At 44.4% G+C, this 14,797-nt stretch overlaps 1 protein-coding gene across 1 annotated transcript in view; it reads left to right on the top strand.

The window, feature by feature from the left end:
- Positions 1-7,689, top strand: part of SP110 (SP110 nuclear body protein) — a 60,291-nt gene extending 52,602 nt beyond the window's left edge. The window contains exons 17-21 of the mRNA XM_023193870.2: positions 3,186-3,301; positions 3,970-4,078; positions 4,377-4,448; positions 5,386-5,526; positions 7,368-7,689. Of these exons, the coding sequence (XP_023049638.1) occupies positions 3,186-3,301; positions 3,970-4,078; positions 4,377-4,448; positions 5,386-5,526; positions 7,368-7,568 (639 nt within the window). The 3' untranslated portion in view covers positions 7,569-7,689. The remainder of the gene's footprint in view (positions 1-3,185; positions 3,302-3,969; positions 4,079-4,376; positions 4,449-5,385; positions 5,527-7,367) is intronic.
- Positions 7,690-14,797: the final 7,108 nt, after the last annotated feature.

Here is a 14,797-nt window from a genome sequence, read left to right as displayed (position 1 = left end):
TGGTAGCACCGGGATGGAATGATGCCTTTGAACTGAGCTTTGTCTCTACAGGGCCTCCCTACAGCTGGAAATGGCAGTCATCTATTGGCTGCACTAACTCCCCCTCCTCAACCTCTTCCGCTTGCTTAGATGTGTTCTCCAGACATCAGTTCCACTCACGAACTTCCCATTAGTTGTGAACTTTCAGCAGAGACAATGGTGCCTCCCCCACGTTGCCCTGGAGGCTGGCCTGACCAGGCTGGATTCATTCAAAGTTTAAGGCACTGGTCTCCCAATGTCATTTATTATATAAATCATCCTTCCCATGCTGATCTTAAATACCCCGAGAATCAGGGGTGCTCAGTGTAACATCATAATAGCAAAAAATTAGGGACAAACACAAGTTCTATCAGTATTGCAGAATAAACTGATACAGTTACAGAATGGTTTTTTAAAAACTTTTCTTATAGAATATTAGACCTTTGATATAGATATTTGTTTAAATACATGGATTCATAAGTATGGAGTTATCATTCAATCAATGGAAAGCCACCAAAGGGTTTTGCAGTCAGGAGGCTTCAGGACACTTAATGCTAGTTGTGACGTGTGGGGAAGGAGCCCATTGTTGCTTATGTGAACGTGTAGGTTGGTCTACGAGTGAAAAAATAGCCAAAAGAATCAACTGCATTTATTTTGAGATGAGATCACAGGGGCATTTGCTTTCTGATTTATACATTTATGTACAGTTGGAATTACTATAATGACCATTTGTTACTTTTGCAACCAGAAAAAAAAGGATCTTTAAAATCCAGACCATTAATTAATATCCCAACATGATCATACCCTCTAACTCTCCTAATGCCACATGTCAGCACATAATAGCCAGGGGCATGTTTGACCCAGCCTCTCAGTCCCACCTTCCAGGGCCAGGTCGGGAGAATAAGATGAACGTTTATCCGACTGAGAATGGGCCAGTGAGGGCCTTGCCCACAGCCCCATCATCCAGTGTCACTGCTGCTCGGCAGCACATCCGTCCGTCTCCACTACAGTCTCACTTATGTATGTGTACAACAAAGAGACCAATGCTGGTACTCCCAAAATATGTTTTGTGGTTGCCCTGCAGGGTGCTGCCTCCATGACCCAAACATGATGGGCAGCTGGTGTAAAGAGCCACAGGCTCGGCGTGTGACAGCCTCCATCTCCAAAAGGGCCTGGATGCAGCCAGCAGTTGCCACTCTATCAGCATATAGTGTGGGGCTGAGGAAAACAGCTTTTGGGGTTTTCTGTTGTTTTGTACCAAAAGTCCATGGCCATCATGGGTGGTCCAGAGATGCCAGGAGGCATGAGAGGAGGTTGCCAAAGCCTCCACAGTGAATGAGACTCGGGAGGGCACTACTGCCTGCTGTATTGCAATTTGACAGATTCTAGAATCTTTTGTTAGAAGGAGCCCCATTGAAAGTGGGCCTGTTTGCAAGTAACAGCATAAATGGGCTTACCTAAAATCTATGAATGAGGGATGTGTTTCCTCCAGAACTCAAGAGGACTAAAGGATGCTGGGAGGCTTATTAGAACACTGTGGGTACTTAGAGGGTCAATAATTATTTTTTGACAGTGTCAGGGATGGAGCATCGCTCGACTGACCAGATAATGGCCAGACATTGGTGGTGGATCCCTGCACTATGCCTGGGGCAGTGGCCCATACTTTTTTGTTTTAGTTTAATCCCACATCCATGCGGAAACACAAGCCCCATCCTTTTCCATGAGCTCTTTGTGAGTAATGTCCTGAGTGTGTCAAATGAATGTGCTGAGAGAAGGGTGTCTTCAGGGTGATGGTACACCTGTGCTCCTAGAGAAGGTCACATGCAGTTCAAATCCTGCTTGCAGATTGTGTATGGTGGCAGAACTGTCGAGGTACCCCGTGGTAGCCAGACAATGGTCTATTGTGTCCCTTCGGGGGTGAAAGCAACCTGCAGCTGAGATGCTGTTGAAATACGCACTGAACAGAACACATTGGTCAAATCTATGCCTGCAGAGTATTTACCACTTGCTAAGTGGACGGAGTCAGTAATTTCAATAACATTGGGCCTTCACAGATGGGGTCACAGCATTCAGGTTGTAGTAATTCACCGTGAGGCATCATTCATTCTTTCCTAGCTTAAGAACAGACCAAATTGGGCTGTGAAATGGAGAAACAGTGGGGATAATCATCCCTTCTCTAAATAGATCTTCCATAATAAGTTTCCGTCCTTGAAAGCCGTGTTTTAATTCATATTGATCAGTATTAAATATTTTAATAGAGAAGGTCCATGGAGTTCCATTTTGTAAAGCTGATTGTAAGTGCCAAATATAACTTAATTTTGATTATTTTAATTTGTTATTTATGGGTCACAGCATCCATGCCCACTATGGAACATTTTAGGGCCATGTTATGTTACGACCCTAGGCAGTTAGGCAAGGCACCAGGAAAAACACTTCCCATACTCCTGCACCTGAATGCCAGTTATCATCTTTTTTTTTTTTTTTTTTGAGACGGAGTCTCGCTCTGTCGCCCAGGCTGGAGTGCAGTGGCCGGATCTCAGCTCACTGCAAGCTCCGCCTCCCAGGTTCACGCCATTCTCCTGCCTCAGCCTCCTGAGTAGCTGGGACTACAGGCGCCCGCCACCTTGCCTGGCTAGTTTTTTGTATTTTTTAGTAGAGATGGGGTTTCACCGTGTTAGCCAGGATGGTCTTGATCTCCTGACCTCGTGATCCGCCTGTCTCGGCCTCCCAAAGTGCTGGGATTACAGGCTTGAGCCACCGCGCCTGACCAGTTATCATCATGTCTTACTCTGGTCAGTTAGATCTATTAACAGAGGCTTGGTGGGGCTCAGCAAATGCGGCCCAGAGTGGCCCAGCTCAAAGCACAAGCTTGCCAGCAGGCAGCAGCACAGCTCAAAACATGGCAGAACCCGTTAGCAAGCCACAGCCAGAGAAGAAGAGCCCTAGTGGCGGTGGTCACCACCCAGACTCCCTGCTTGTTGTGCCATTTGTCTTGCAGTTTCCCCCAGGGAGGTGGCATCAGCTCCCCCCGCCAGAAATTGGGTTTGGATATCCACTGTGGCACACACAAAATGATGTGTTCTAGAACCCCACAGGGTCAGCATTCCTGGGTCATCAGTGGTAGTGGCAGCTGGTCCTAGCGGTGCCCACATTATCTGCCCTTGCAGTGGAAAAACTTGGATGAATACGAGGTGTGCTGTAAAGGGGGACAACTTCTCTGCTATGGTACTTGTCCACGAGTCTTCCATGAAGACTGTCACATCCCCCCTGTGGAAGCCAAGAGGTGAGTGGGATGCAGCCCCGCCTTGGGCACACAGCACTCCCCTCCAGATGGAAAGGGCAGGACCTGTGAGCATTGCGGACAAGCGTGTGATGCGGAGCAGTCTGGTGCCAGAGACTCTGGGCCTCTCTGGGTCTCTGAGGCTTCCAGTGAGCCTCTTGGCCCCACACTGCTTCTGCCCCTGGAGGTGCCCTTCCCTAGGATGTTATTCCTTGGACAGCAGGGACTCCTGTCCAAGGGGAGCTGGGGATGGGAAAAGCCAGCTTATGTTCTGTGCCTGCTCAGGAAAGACAGGAAGCACGGCTTGTCACACATTTCACCATGGTCTCAGCAGGCTGATGGAGGCCTGAGGTCCCTGCAGGTGAAAGCCCAGATTCTGACACTCAAGCCTGGCAGCCTGGGTTCCTTTGTGCTCCCAGCAGCTCAGACAGGGAGAAGAGAGCCCACACTTACGGTGACACCACCTTGCTCAGCCTGCCCACCTGCCGCTACCACTGATGCGAGGGAAGGGTCAATGCTGGAGACCCCACGTGGGGATCTTGGACACTCTGGGAGGTATCCCACCCTCATGGCTGAGCCCAAACTTCCTGAGGGAAGACAGTGGCAGCCACAGGAATGGTGACCATTTCCAGGGGCCTTGCCCTCTGTTCACCTTATGTCCAACCTCTCAGGACGCTGTGGAGTTGCACTTTCTGCAGGATGAAGAGGTCTTCAGGAAGCCAACAGTGTCATCATGTATCTAAGATCCTGGAGAGGCAGATGCAGCCTCAGGACCAGCTGGTAAGTTGGATGCCAACCCCAAGCCTACGCTTTTCCCTTCTCACATGAGAAGCACAAACAGGCACAGGGTCAGGGCAATGCACCAAAGGGAGGCTTCAATGTCTCCCTTTAGAGGATGACGATTTAGTGCCCAAACACAGAGTCTGAACAAAATCCCACACACCCCGTGAGCCTTGGTAAGCACGGTTGTAATGCTGACTGGGCTTGGCTGCCCCGTCCGGGTGCATGTCTAGACATTCACCTGGCTTCACTGTTTCCAAGCTGCATTTCACTTTCAAGCCCTCTTCACGTTTTACAGAAATGTGAGTTCCTCCTCTTGAAGGCCTACTGTCATCCACAAAGCTCCTTTTTTACGGGCATTCCATTTAATGTAAGTCACATTTTGCAGTTCTCTTGCATAAAATGCATTTTGAGAAATTTGGGGGCTGAGTCCGGCAGGTGCTGCAGTTTGCTCGGGAAGCTGGAGAACAGGAGAGAAGGACAGTACGGCAGCAGTGGAGCAGGGCAGGGGGTTTCGCTGCACACTCTGGAGAGGGATTACCTGGCTCAAACTCTACCCTACCACTCACGGGCTATGGGATACCGGGCAAGTTGCTGCCCCTCCTGTGTATCTCAGTTTCATCTTCTCTTTAGGAGGAATGTCTTTCCTACTAGAGATTAAGAGTCACAGAGGCCAGCTGGGGGCAGCCGCTCATGTATGTAATCCCAGCACTTTGGGAGGCTGAGGCGGGCAGATCACTTGAGGTCAGGAGTTCAAGACCAGCCTGGCCAACATGGCAAAACCCCATCTCTACTAAAAATACAAAAATTAGCCAGGCTTGGTGGTGGGCACCGGTAATCCCAGCTACTCGGGAGGCTGAGGAAGGAGAATCACTTGAACCCGGAAGGCAGAGGTTGCAGTGAGCCAAGATTGCACCACTGCACTCCAGCCTGGGTGACAAAGCAAGACTCCATCTCAAAAAATAAGAAGAGTCACAGATGCCAAACTGTGTGGGTTCCCATCCCAGCTCTACCACTTTCTAGCTGAGATATCTTGGGTAGGCTTCTTGACCTCTCCATCCCTCGGTTTCCTCATCTGTGAAATGGGCATCATTATTTATGGTACCCATAAATGTGGAGATTACATATTCATATGCTTGGCTTACAGTTTAGTTTATCTAGTGCCTAGAACAATAGCTGGCCTAAAGAAGTCAGATGGTGTTCTCATTATGACCCTGGAAATGAAGACTTGGATTGTATTTAAACTGGATCCTTTCCAGTGATGACAGCTGTGCTGACGTCTCCTCTCTGGTGGCTTTGTCCTCAAGATTCGCGATTACGGTGAGCCCTTTCAGGAAGCAATGCGGTTGGACCTGGTTAAGGAAAGGCTGAATACGGAAGTGTACACGGTGGCATTGTTTGTGCGGGACATGCGCCTGACGTTCCGCAACCATAAAACATTTCACAAGGTAAAGGGCATTTCCTGCTTCCTTTCTGCATCTTTTCTACTTTCTCCTAATTTCTGGGACAGCAGAATTTTGCAAGGATTACCCTCAGTTTCATCCTGGGGAGAGCTCAAACGAGACAAGGATTACAGAAAAAAACCACCTCAGCATTCCTGGAGGCAAGGAGTGAGTGGCAAAAAGAACAGCAAGCAGGACAGGGGAGGGATCTCCGGAACAGGAGCTGAAAAAAAAACAGGCTCTGTTCCCAGATCGGCAGCTCGCTCCCAACGACAGCAGTAAATGGCATCCAGCTTCTTTGTTCAAACTGGAAGGAAAGGCAGTTTATGCCTACATTGTTCTTCCTGCCTCAGAAATATGAAAACAAATAAGTAAACAAAATAAAATCAGTTAAACTTCCTGGATACTCATGCTTGCATTTTTTTACACAGATATTTCTCACTGGACTCAAACATCTGGAATTGCCTTCAGATACAGTATTGGTTTCATCCTCCTTTCCTAAGGAGGGACCAGCTAGTTGACCTATCCTGCAATCCCAACATTTGTAACTTTGGTTTGTCCTGATTTTTATCCCCACTTGTACAGATATTTCTTGGGAGGTACCTAAGGAAGATTTTCATCTCCACCCAGCTTCCTTCCCTTCCTCCATGTCAGGAGTTGGCATGTTCACAAACCACAAACTGTAAACTGGTACCCAGTCATGGAGCTGCAGGGAGAAAGCGTTGACCAGAGAGCCACTCAGTGCCTGGCGTATCCTTAGCCCTGGAGAACAGAGGGTCATCCTTCATCAGTGAGTGGGCTTTCAAGAAATGCGTTTAAAAACATTTTTTAAGCTATTTTGCACCATGCTCAGATTTGCCATGATCAAAACTAAACCTTCAGTCCAAATCACCTGTCAGGTAGAAGTTTAACAACCAGGTGGAGTCTCATGCTGTTCAACATTTTAGTAGCAGCATCTCCCCATCCATTCTGCCTCACTGCTGGGCCTCCTAAAAAAATATGAGTGAGACTGGGAGCAGTGACTTACATCTGTAATCCCAGCTTTTGGGGAGTCCGAGGTGAGGGAATCACCTGAAGCCAGGAGTTTGAGACCAGCCTGAGCAACATAGCAAGACCTCCTCACCCCGATCTCTGAAAAAAAAAAAAAAAAAAGGTTTAAAAATCTGGGCATACAGCTACTCGGGAGGCTGAAGGCAGGAGAATGGCATAAACCCGGGAGGCGGAGCTTGCAGTGAGCTGAGATCCAGCCACTGCACTCCAGCCTGGGCGACAGAGCAAGACTCCGTCTCAAAAAAAAAGAAAAAAAAAAATTCTCAGCATAGTGGCATGTGCCTGTAGTTTCAGCTAGTCAGGAGGCTGAGGTGGGAGGATCACTTGCACCCAGGAATTGAAGGCTGCAGTGAGTTATGATGGTGCCACCGCACCATAACCTGGGTGACAGGGAAAGACCTGACTCAAAAACAAAAACAAAAAAATGGGCCAGGCGCGGTGGCTCAAGCCTGTAATCCAGCACTTTGGGAGGCTGAGACGGGCGGATCACAAGGTCAGGAGATCGAGACCATCCTGGCTAACACAGTGAAACCCCGTCTCTACTAAAAAATACAAAAAACTAGCCGGGTGACGTGGCGGGCGCCTGTATACTCCCAGCTACTCGGGAGGCTGAGGCAGGAGAATGGCGTAAACGGGAGGTGGAGCTTGCAGTGAGCTGAGATCTGGCCACTGCACTCTAGCCTCCTGGGCGACAGAGGGAGACTCCGTCTCAAAAAAAAAAAAAAAAAATGTATGAGTGATCTGATGGCTGTAATCTTTCGTCCTTCAACGTGTTTGTTTGCTTTTTTCTCTTTCAGGCTTCCGACTTTGGCAAGGCAGGACTTGACTTAGAGGCAGAATTTGAAAAAGATCTCAAAGACGTGCTTGGTTTTCAGGAAGCCAGTGAAGGTGGTTTCTGTTTCTGGACTCTTCCTTTACCCTGTTCTGAAAAGACTGAAGCATCCCAACCTCAGGATTCAGCTGATGGGACCCTGGCTTGGACTGTTAATTGCCCGTGAGTCTGGGATGTAATTGGCTGCCCTCAGGACCCAAACCCAGACCCTTCATAGGATTATCACACCCTCCACCACCTTTATTCTTTCTTTTTACCTTTAAAAGGCTATATCCACACTAAAAAAACAAAATTAGTACTTCCTTAATACCATCAGATACCCCGTCATAGTTCACATTCTCCCCACTGTCTCAGAAGTCTTTTTAGAGTTGATTTGTTCAAATCAGGATCTAAACAAGTTGCACACATTGCTCACCTGTCCCTGTGTCTCTTTTAAGCTATAAATTGTCATGTATTTATTGAAGAACTCAGGGTTTTGGTCCTATTACATTTTTTGCAATCTGGAATTTTCTGGTTGCATTTTCTTAGTGGTATAGTCCTCTCTTCCTCTCATTTTTTGTAAGCTAGAAGTTAGATCTAGAAGCTTGCTTTAACTCAGGTTTTGAGGGGTTTGCTTTGATTTGGGGTTTTCTGGGCACATGCAGGCTTCGCAGGGGGAATTTAGTATTATTTTTTATGTTAAGCTTGGCAGCAGGTGCAGGTGTTATCAGCCTGATCATCTGTCACCTGACAGTTTTAGCAATACCTAAATCCGTGATATCATCAGGGGTTGCAAAATGATGAGATTCAGATTTTATTTTTTTACATCATTATTAGTCAGATTTCTTCTGCAAATAGCTTCTCTTTAACAATATTCAGGTATCTTGAAATACAGGTTGTACAAAAAATAGGATAAATGCTTGTTTTTTTATTTAGCAATGTTCAAAATAACAAATTGATTTCCTAATATCCTCTAAAGGTAACCAGGGATTCTTTTATTGAATTATCTTGAACCCACATATTTAAATATATATAGTATGCTACAAACCATTGCAGTTAATACCTTTATTGATGCTTCAGTTGCCCACTTTTTTTTTTTTTTTGAGACAGAGTCTCACTGTGTCACCTAGGCTGGAGTGCAGTGGCGCCATCTTGGCTCACTGCAACCTCCTCCTCCTGGGTGCAAGTGATTCTCCTGCCTCAGCCTCCGAGTAGCTGGGATTACAGGCCTGTGCAAGTTCCCCACTTTTAGTGAGAATCTCCTCAGTTTGCCTCCTGAGTTGTTTTGAAATGACCCCAGCACTCTTCGATGGTGTGTTAGCTATCTATTGCTGTGTAACGAATGGCCTCAAAGCTTAGCTGCTTGAAAAGAAAAAAAACATTTTATTGCTCACTATTCTGTGGGTCAGGAATTCAGGCATCATCCATGAGGATGCTTACCGTTGCTCCACATGGTCCTGGCAGACCCCATTCATACTTGCACACTGTCACTTCTGCCACAATCTATTGGTGAAAGCAAGTCACAGGGCCAGATTCAGAAGGAGGGAGAATAGACCCTACCTGTTGATGCAGTGAGTGACAAAGTCACATTTCAAAGGAGAATGTTGCTTGGGAAGAAACATTGCTGCTCCCATCTTTAGAAGCAATCTACTGTAGTTCACCCTCTAGCCAAGTAGTTCACATCTTTCCCATATGCAAAGGACACTCCTCTCTCCTCAGAAGTCTCACTCTCTGCAGCATTGGAACAAAGTCCAGGACCTCCTTATCTAAATCAGGTTCAGATCAGATAAGCCTTCTTGGGACTGGGCACAATGGCTCACATCTGAAATCCCAGCACTTTAGGAGGCCGAGGCAGGTGGATCGCTTGAGTTCAAGAGTTCAAGACCAGCCTGGGCAACATGGCAAAACCTCATCTCTACAAAAATTTTTTTTTAATTAGCTGGGCACGGTGGCACACACCTCTAGTCCCAGCTACTCATGAGGCTGAGGTGGAAGGATGAGCCTGGTAGGCAGAGGTCACAGTGAGCCAAGAATGCACCACTGCACTCCAGCCTGGGCAACAGAGACCCTGCCGAAAAAAAGAAAAAAAAAAGAAAAAGAGGAGAGGAGAGGTAAAAAGGAAGCAGAGGGGAGGGGAGGGGAGAGGACGGGAGGGGAGGGAAGTGGAGGGGAGGGAAGGGAAGGGAGGGAAGGGAAGGGAAGGGAAGGGAAGGGAAGGGAAGGGAAGGGAAGGGGAAAATAAAAGAAAAAGGCTTCTCAAGTATGGTTCATTTGGTGCAGCTCCTTGGGTGCAGCTCCTCTTAAACTAGAGTCCAGTGAGCTGAAAAATTGTTTCTCCCCTGCTGCCAACATTCAGTGATGAAACAGGGACAGAATAACCACTAAAGATATTTCCATTCAAACAGGGAAAAAGGAAGCAGCGGTCACTCATTTATAGCAATTCTGAAATCCAGTCAAGCACATGGTGCTAGTTCCCCCTAATCCCAGGGCAGGACATTCTCCCAGACACATGATTTATATGCATTATACACCTCTAATTCCCATCCAATCCCACAGGCTTCTTCCTTGTCTTCCTCGGTTCTACATTGGTATCTGTCCTCTCCAACAGTGTTACTCACTTGCTCAATCCCCAGGTACAATCATATAATTTAACAGAATTTCCATACTCAGACCACTATGAAAAACAAACTAAACTGATTTCAAAATTTCTGCAGGGTTTATTTTTTTTTGTTATAGATTTCATATACCATTGCAGAGGGTATTTAATATACCATTGCAGAGGATTTGGCACTTGTATTCATAAATGAGATTCGTCTATAGTTTTTACATACTGTCAAAGTCAGATTTATGGTTATCCTACCTCGGCAAAATAACTTGTAAAATTTTCTACCTTTTAAGATGTTCTGGAATAATGTATAGTGTTTTAAATTAACCAAAAGTATGTGACCCAGAGTTCACTAGGGAGACAGTGTTGGCCACATTATATGCTTTTTTTATGGTTATTAGGCTATGCAGATATTCTGTTGGTTTTTTGAGACAGTTCTGCTTTTATGTTTTTCTAAGAAGTCATCTATTTCATTTGTGGTTAAAAGTAATACAGGTGGTCAGCCAGGCGCAGTGGCTCAGGCCTGTAATCCCAGCACTTTGGGAGGCCGAGGTGAGTAGATCACAAGTCGAGAGATCGAGACCAGCCTGACCAACATGGTGAAACCCCATCTCAAATACAAATACAAAAACTAGCCAGACGTGGTGGTGTGCACCTGTAATCCCAGCTACTCAGAAGGCTGAGGCAGGAGAATTGCTTGAACCTGGGAGGCGGAGGTTGCAGTGAGCTGAGATCGCACAACTGCACTCCAACCTGGGCGACAGAGTAAGACTCTGTTTCAAAAAAAAAGAAAAAAGTAATATAAGTGGTCTCATTTCTATCATATTTTGATATTTCGCTTTTTAATGTTTTAATGTCATTTTTGTCTTTTTTTTTGCTTCTGCCTTCTATTTTGGAAGGCATCATAACGGTTTTTAGTTCCCATATTTACCCGTAAGTTTGCCCAATGCATTTCGACTTACTTTTTTAATGTCAAGTCAAAATATCTGTAATGTGCTGGGGAAACTGGCTAGCCATATGTAGAAAGCTGAAACTGGATCCCTTCCTTACACCTTACACAAAAATTAATTCAAGATGGATTACAGACTTAAATGTTAGACCTAAAACCATAAAAACCCTAGAAGAAAACCTAGGCAATACCATTCAGGACATAGGCATGGGCAAGGACTTCATGACTAAAACACCAAAAGCAATGGCACCAAAAGACAAAACAGACAAATGGGATCTAATTAAACTAAAGAGATTCTGCACAGCAAAAGATACTACCATCAGAGTGAACAGGCAACCTAAAGAATGGGAGAAAACTTTTGCAATCTACTCATCTGACAAAGGGCTCATATCCAGAACCTACAAAGAACTCAAACAAATTTACAAGAAAAAAAACAATCCCATCAAAAAGTAGGTGAAGGATATGAACAGACACTTCTCAAAAGAAGACATTTATGCAGCCAACAGACACATGAAAAAATGCTCATCATCACTGGCCATCAGAGAAATACAAATCAAAACCACAGTGAGATACCATCTCACACTAGTTAGAATGGCAATCATTAAAAAGTCAGGAAACAATAGGTGCTGGAGAGGATATGGAGAAACAGGAACACTTTTACACTGTTGGTGGGACTGTAAACTAGTTCAACCATTGTGGAAGACTGTGTGGTGATTTCTCAAGGATCTAGAACTAGAAATACCATTTGACCCAGCCATCCCATTACTGGGGATATACCCAAAAGATCATAAATCATACTGCTATAAAGACACATGCACATGTATGTTTATTGCAGCACTATTCACAATAGCAAAGACTTGGAACCAACGCAAATATCCATCAATGATAGACTGGATTAAGAAAATGTGGCACGTATACACCATGGAATACTATGCAGCCATAAAAAAGGATGAGTCCATGTCCTTTGTAGGGACATGGATGCAGCTGGAAACCATCATTCTCAGCAAACTGTTGCAAGAAAAGGAAACCAAACACTGCATGTTCTCACTCATAGGTGGGAATTGAACAATGAGAACACTTGGACGCAGGAAGGGGAACATCACACACTGGGGCCTGTTGTGGGGTGGGGTGAGGGAGGAGGAATAGCATTAGGAGACATAACTAATGTAAATGATGAGTTAATGGGTGCAGCACACCAACATGGCACATGTATACATATGTAACAAACTTGCACATTGTGCACATGTACCCTAGAACTTAAAGTGTAATAATAATAAAAAAAGGAATATAGGTGGTCATATTTCTATTATAATTTGATATTTCTCTTTTTAATGTTTTAATATTATTTTTATCTTTTTTTTTTTTTTTTTTTTTTTTTGCTTCTGCCTTCTATTTTGGAAGGCATCATAACGGTTTTTAGTTCCAATATTTACCCCCAAGTTTTCCCAATGTATTTTGACTTGTTTTTTTAATGTCAAAGTCAAAATATCTGTAATGTGCCACATTCTTAAGGCAATGCGTTTATCACTTTGGTACCTCTCAGCTCCCTTATTCCTGTCTTTTCACTTTCTTGAAACATAGACATGCATGAGTATTAATTATTTTGCTTTTACTCTATAAATTATGTTTATTCTATTCAATTATATTATGTCATCATTTGTTAGTTTCACATTATATAAATTATTTGCCATGTCATATGTCATATAAAGTAATTCAAAAGCAAAAATTAAAAGTGTGTGTTACATGATAACCTGTATTTATGAGAACAATATTAACATGTTTCTGTTTTCACTGTTTTAAGATTCCCTGCTGATCTTTTCTTGTCGCGACTTCTCCATACTTCCTTTTTGCTCCACCTTTCAGTCAACTGAAGTATATCTTTAAGTAATTTGAAAAGAATTACATGGATGGTATGTTTTCTGACTCACCATATCTTAGAATGTGTTCTATTGTTTTCATAAATTAATAACATAACATATATCTCATCACAACTTCTCACCTTCAAAATTGATTTAAAGTTTGTTCCACTGTCTTTGGGGAGGATTTTATTCTACAACTCTGAAATCTAAGTCCAGCCAGAATTCTGCCCCTTCATCAGTGTGTGAAAGCCAGTGATATTTCCCCTGTTATCCCAATAGTTCTATATTTAGTAATTTTTGCCAGGATAGGTTTCAAATATAGTATTCTTTTCATTCATCACGCCTGGCACACTGAGCCTTTTCAATATACACGCCTGGTTCTTTTCTAGCCCCATTAAATCTTACTGATCCATTTGTCCTGGGCTCACTTTCGAGAACATCTATTATCTACAGGCTATCTGCTCTCTGTTCTCCCTCTTTATCTTTTTTTTTTTTTTAATGTTTCAGGAAGAACTCCTCTTCTTAGGCCATTAGTATGAGACTGATACTAATACAACTGCAATTTGATAGTATTTTAAACCTAATTTTTTTAGCATGTTAATAATGCTAATTGCTATTTTTTAACAAAAGTTCAAAGGATACAAATTTTCCTTAACAATACTTTTCTTTTCTCAAGACAAAAACAGAAAATCATTACAACTTACTGAACTGTCCTGATCTGTGTTTCTGACTTTTCATTCTTAGTCTCCATGGAGGAGTAAGACCATCAAAGACCCAAGCCCTGCCCCATAAAGAGGCAGAACCTGTTCAGCGGGCCCCCTTCAGCCTCCCAGTGAGGAACTGGGGAAGAGTGTGTTGGAATTTCCATTTAGGTACCCAGTGTCACAGACTAATGAACAAAAAATATATCTATGATTTCTTTTGTTCCTGTTTCCCAGTGTTTTCACAATAGTGTGAACTGTGAAACAGATTGACCTCACCTGTGATCCAGGAAAGGGTGGAGGCAGTTTGAGCACTGGCTCAAGAAAAGCACATAATAAAGTAGAATTCCCTTCATTGTATGGAAAGACAACAAATATGGCCATAAAGATGACCACTCCTGGTGCCCTTTTGGAGTGAATGCTGAGTCCTAGAGATGATTTTATCAGCATAGGCTTTAGACTTCCAAATCCTTCTGAGAAGTGCCCTAAAGTTTCCCCTTCCCAGCATAAGCTCAATGCATTATGATAAAAGATTCCCCTCCCTACCAGTTTACCAGCAGGCAGGATTGCTGGGTAAAAAACTTATATCCATTTATGACCTAACCCTGTCTTCCATTCTGGCATTGGTAATCCAGGTCTGTCTGTCTATCATCTAATCATGGCTCTGGGTCACTCTGTAACTTGGGCAGGGGGTCGGGGGTACCCTAAAGAGTCATTTATTTCTTTCAAGTTGAGATTTTCAAACACCAGCAGTTTCCTCGCCATGACAGCCAAGACCCCTACCCCAGAACACTCTCTTCCTTTGCTACCGCTTGTTGCCGTACAGCTCCCCTGGTTTTCAAGTGACTTCTGCCTGTGAGAACAGGGTTTGGGTTATTCTGCTTAGCCCAGCTGGTCCTCACCTTTCCCCAGACTCTCTGAGCTGTAGGTGCAGGCTTTCCCTCCTGGTCATTTCCCACTGCTCAGGCCTCATCCACTTTCAGCACCTCCTTAGATGTTAAAAACTCTTCATGAACCCATCAGTGATGCCCCTATAGACAATGCCAATTGCCTCTCTCCAGGGACCCATTCCAGTCCTGCACCCAGGCCATAATAACACAGGAGTTAAAAAGAAATTATTTAGGCACACAGTGAGGGTAAGGAAGTCCTCGCTAAGGTTTTCCTTTTAATGAAAAGCAGCTCCCAAGTCATTTCTTTTCTAACAAAAAGCAGCCTGTAAAATTGAGCTGCAGACATAGATAAGCAAGCTGGAAGCTTGCACGGGTGAATGCCAGCAGCTGTGCCAATGGGAAAGGGCTATCT

Source organism: Piliocolobus tephrosceles, chromosome 11 (assembly GCF_002776525.5).
Source record: "Piliocolobus tephrosceles isolate RC106 chromosome 11, ASM277652v3, whole genome shotgun sequence".
Lineage (NCBI taxonomy): Eukaryota > Metazoa > Chordata > Mammalia > Primates > Cercopithecidae > Piliocolobus > Piliocolobus tephrosceles.
This window is presented reverse-complemented; position numbering and strand designations above follow the sequence as displayed.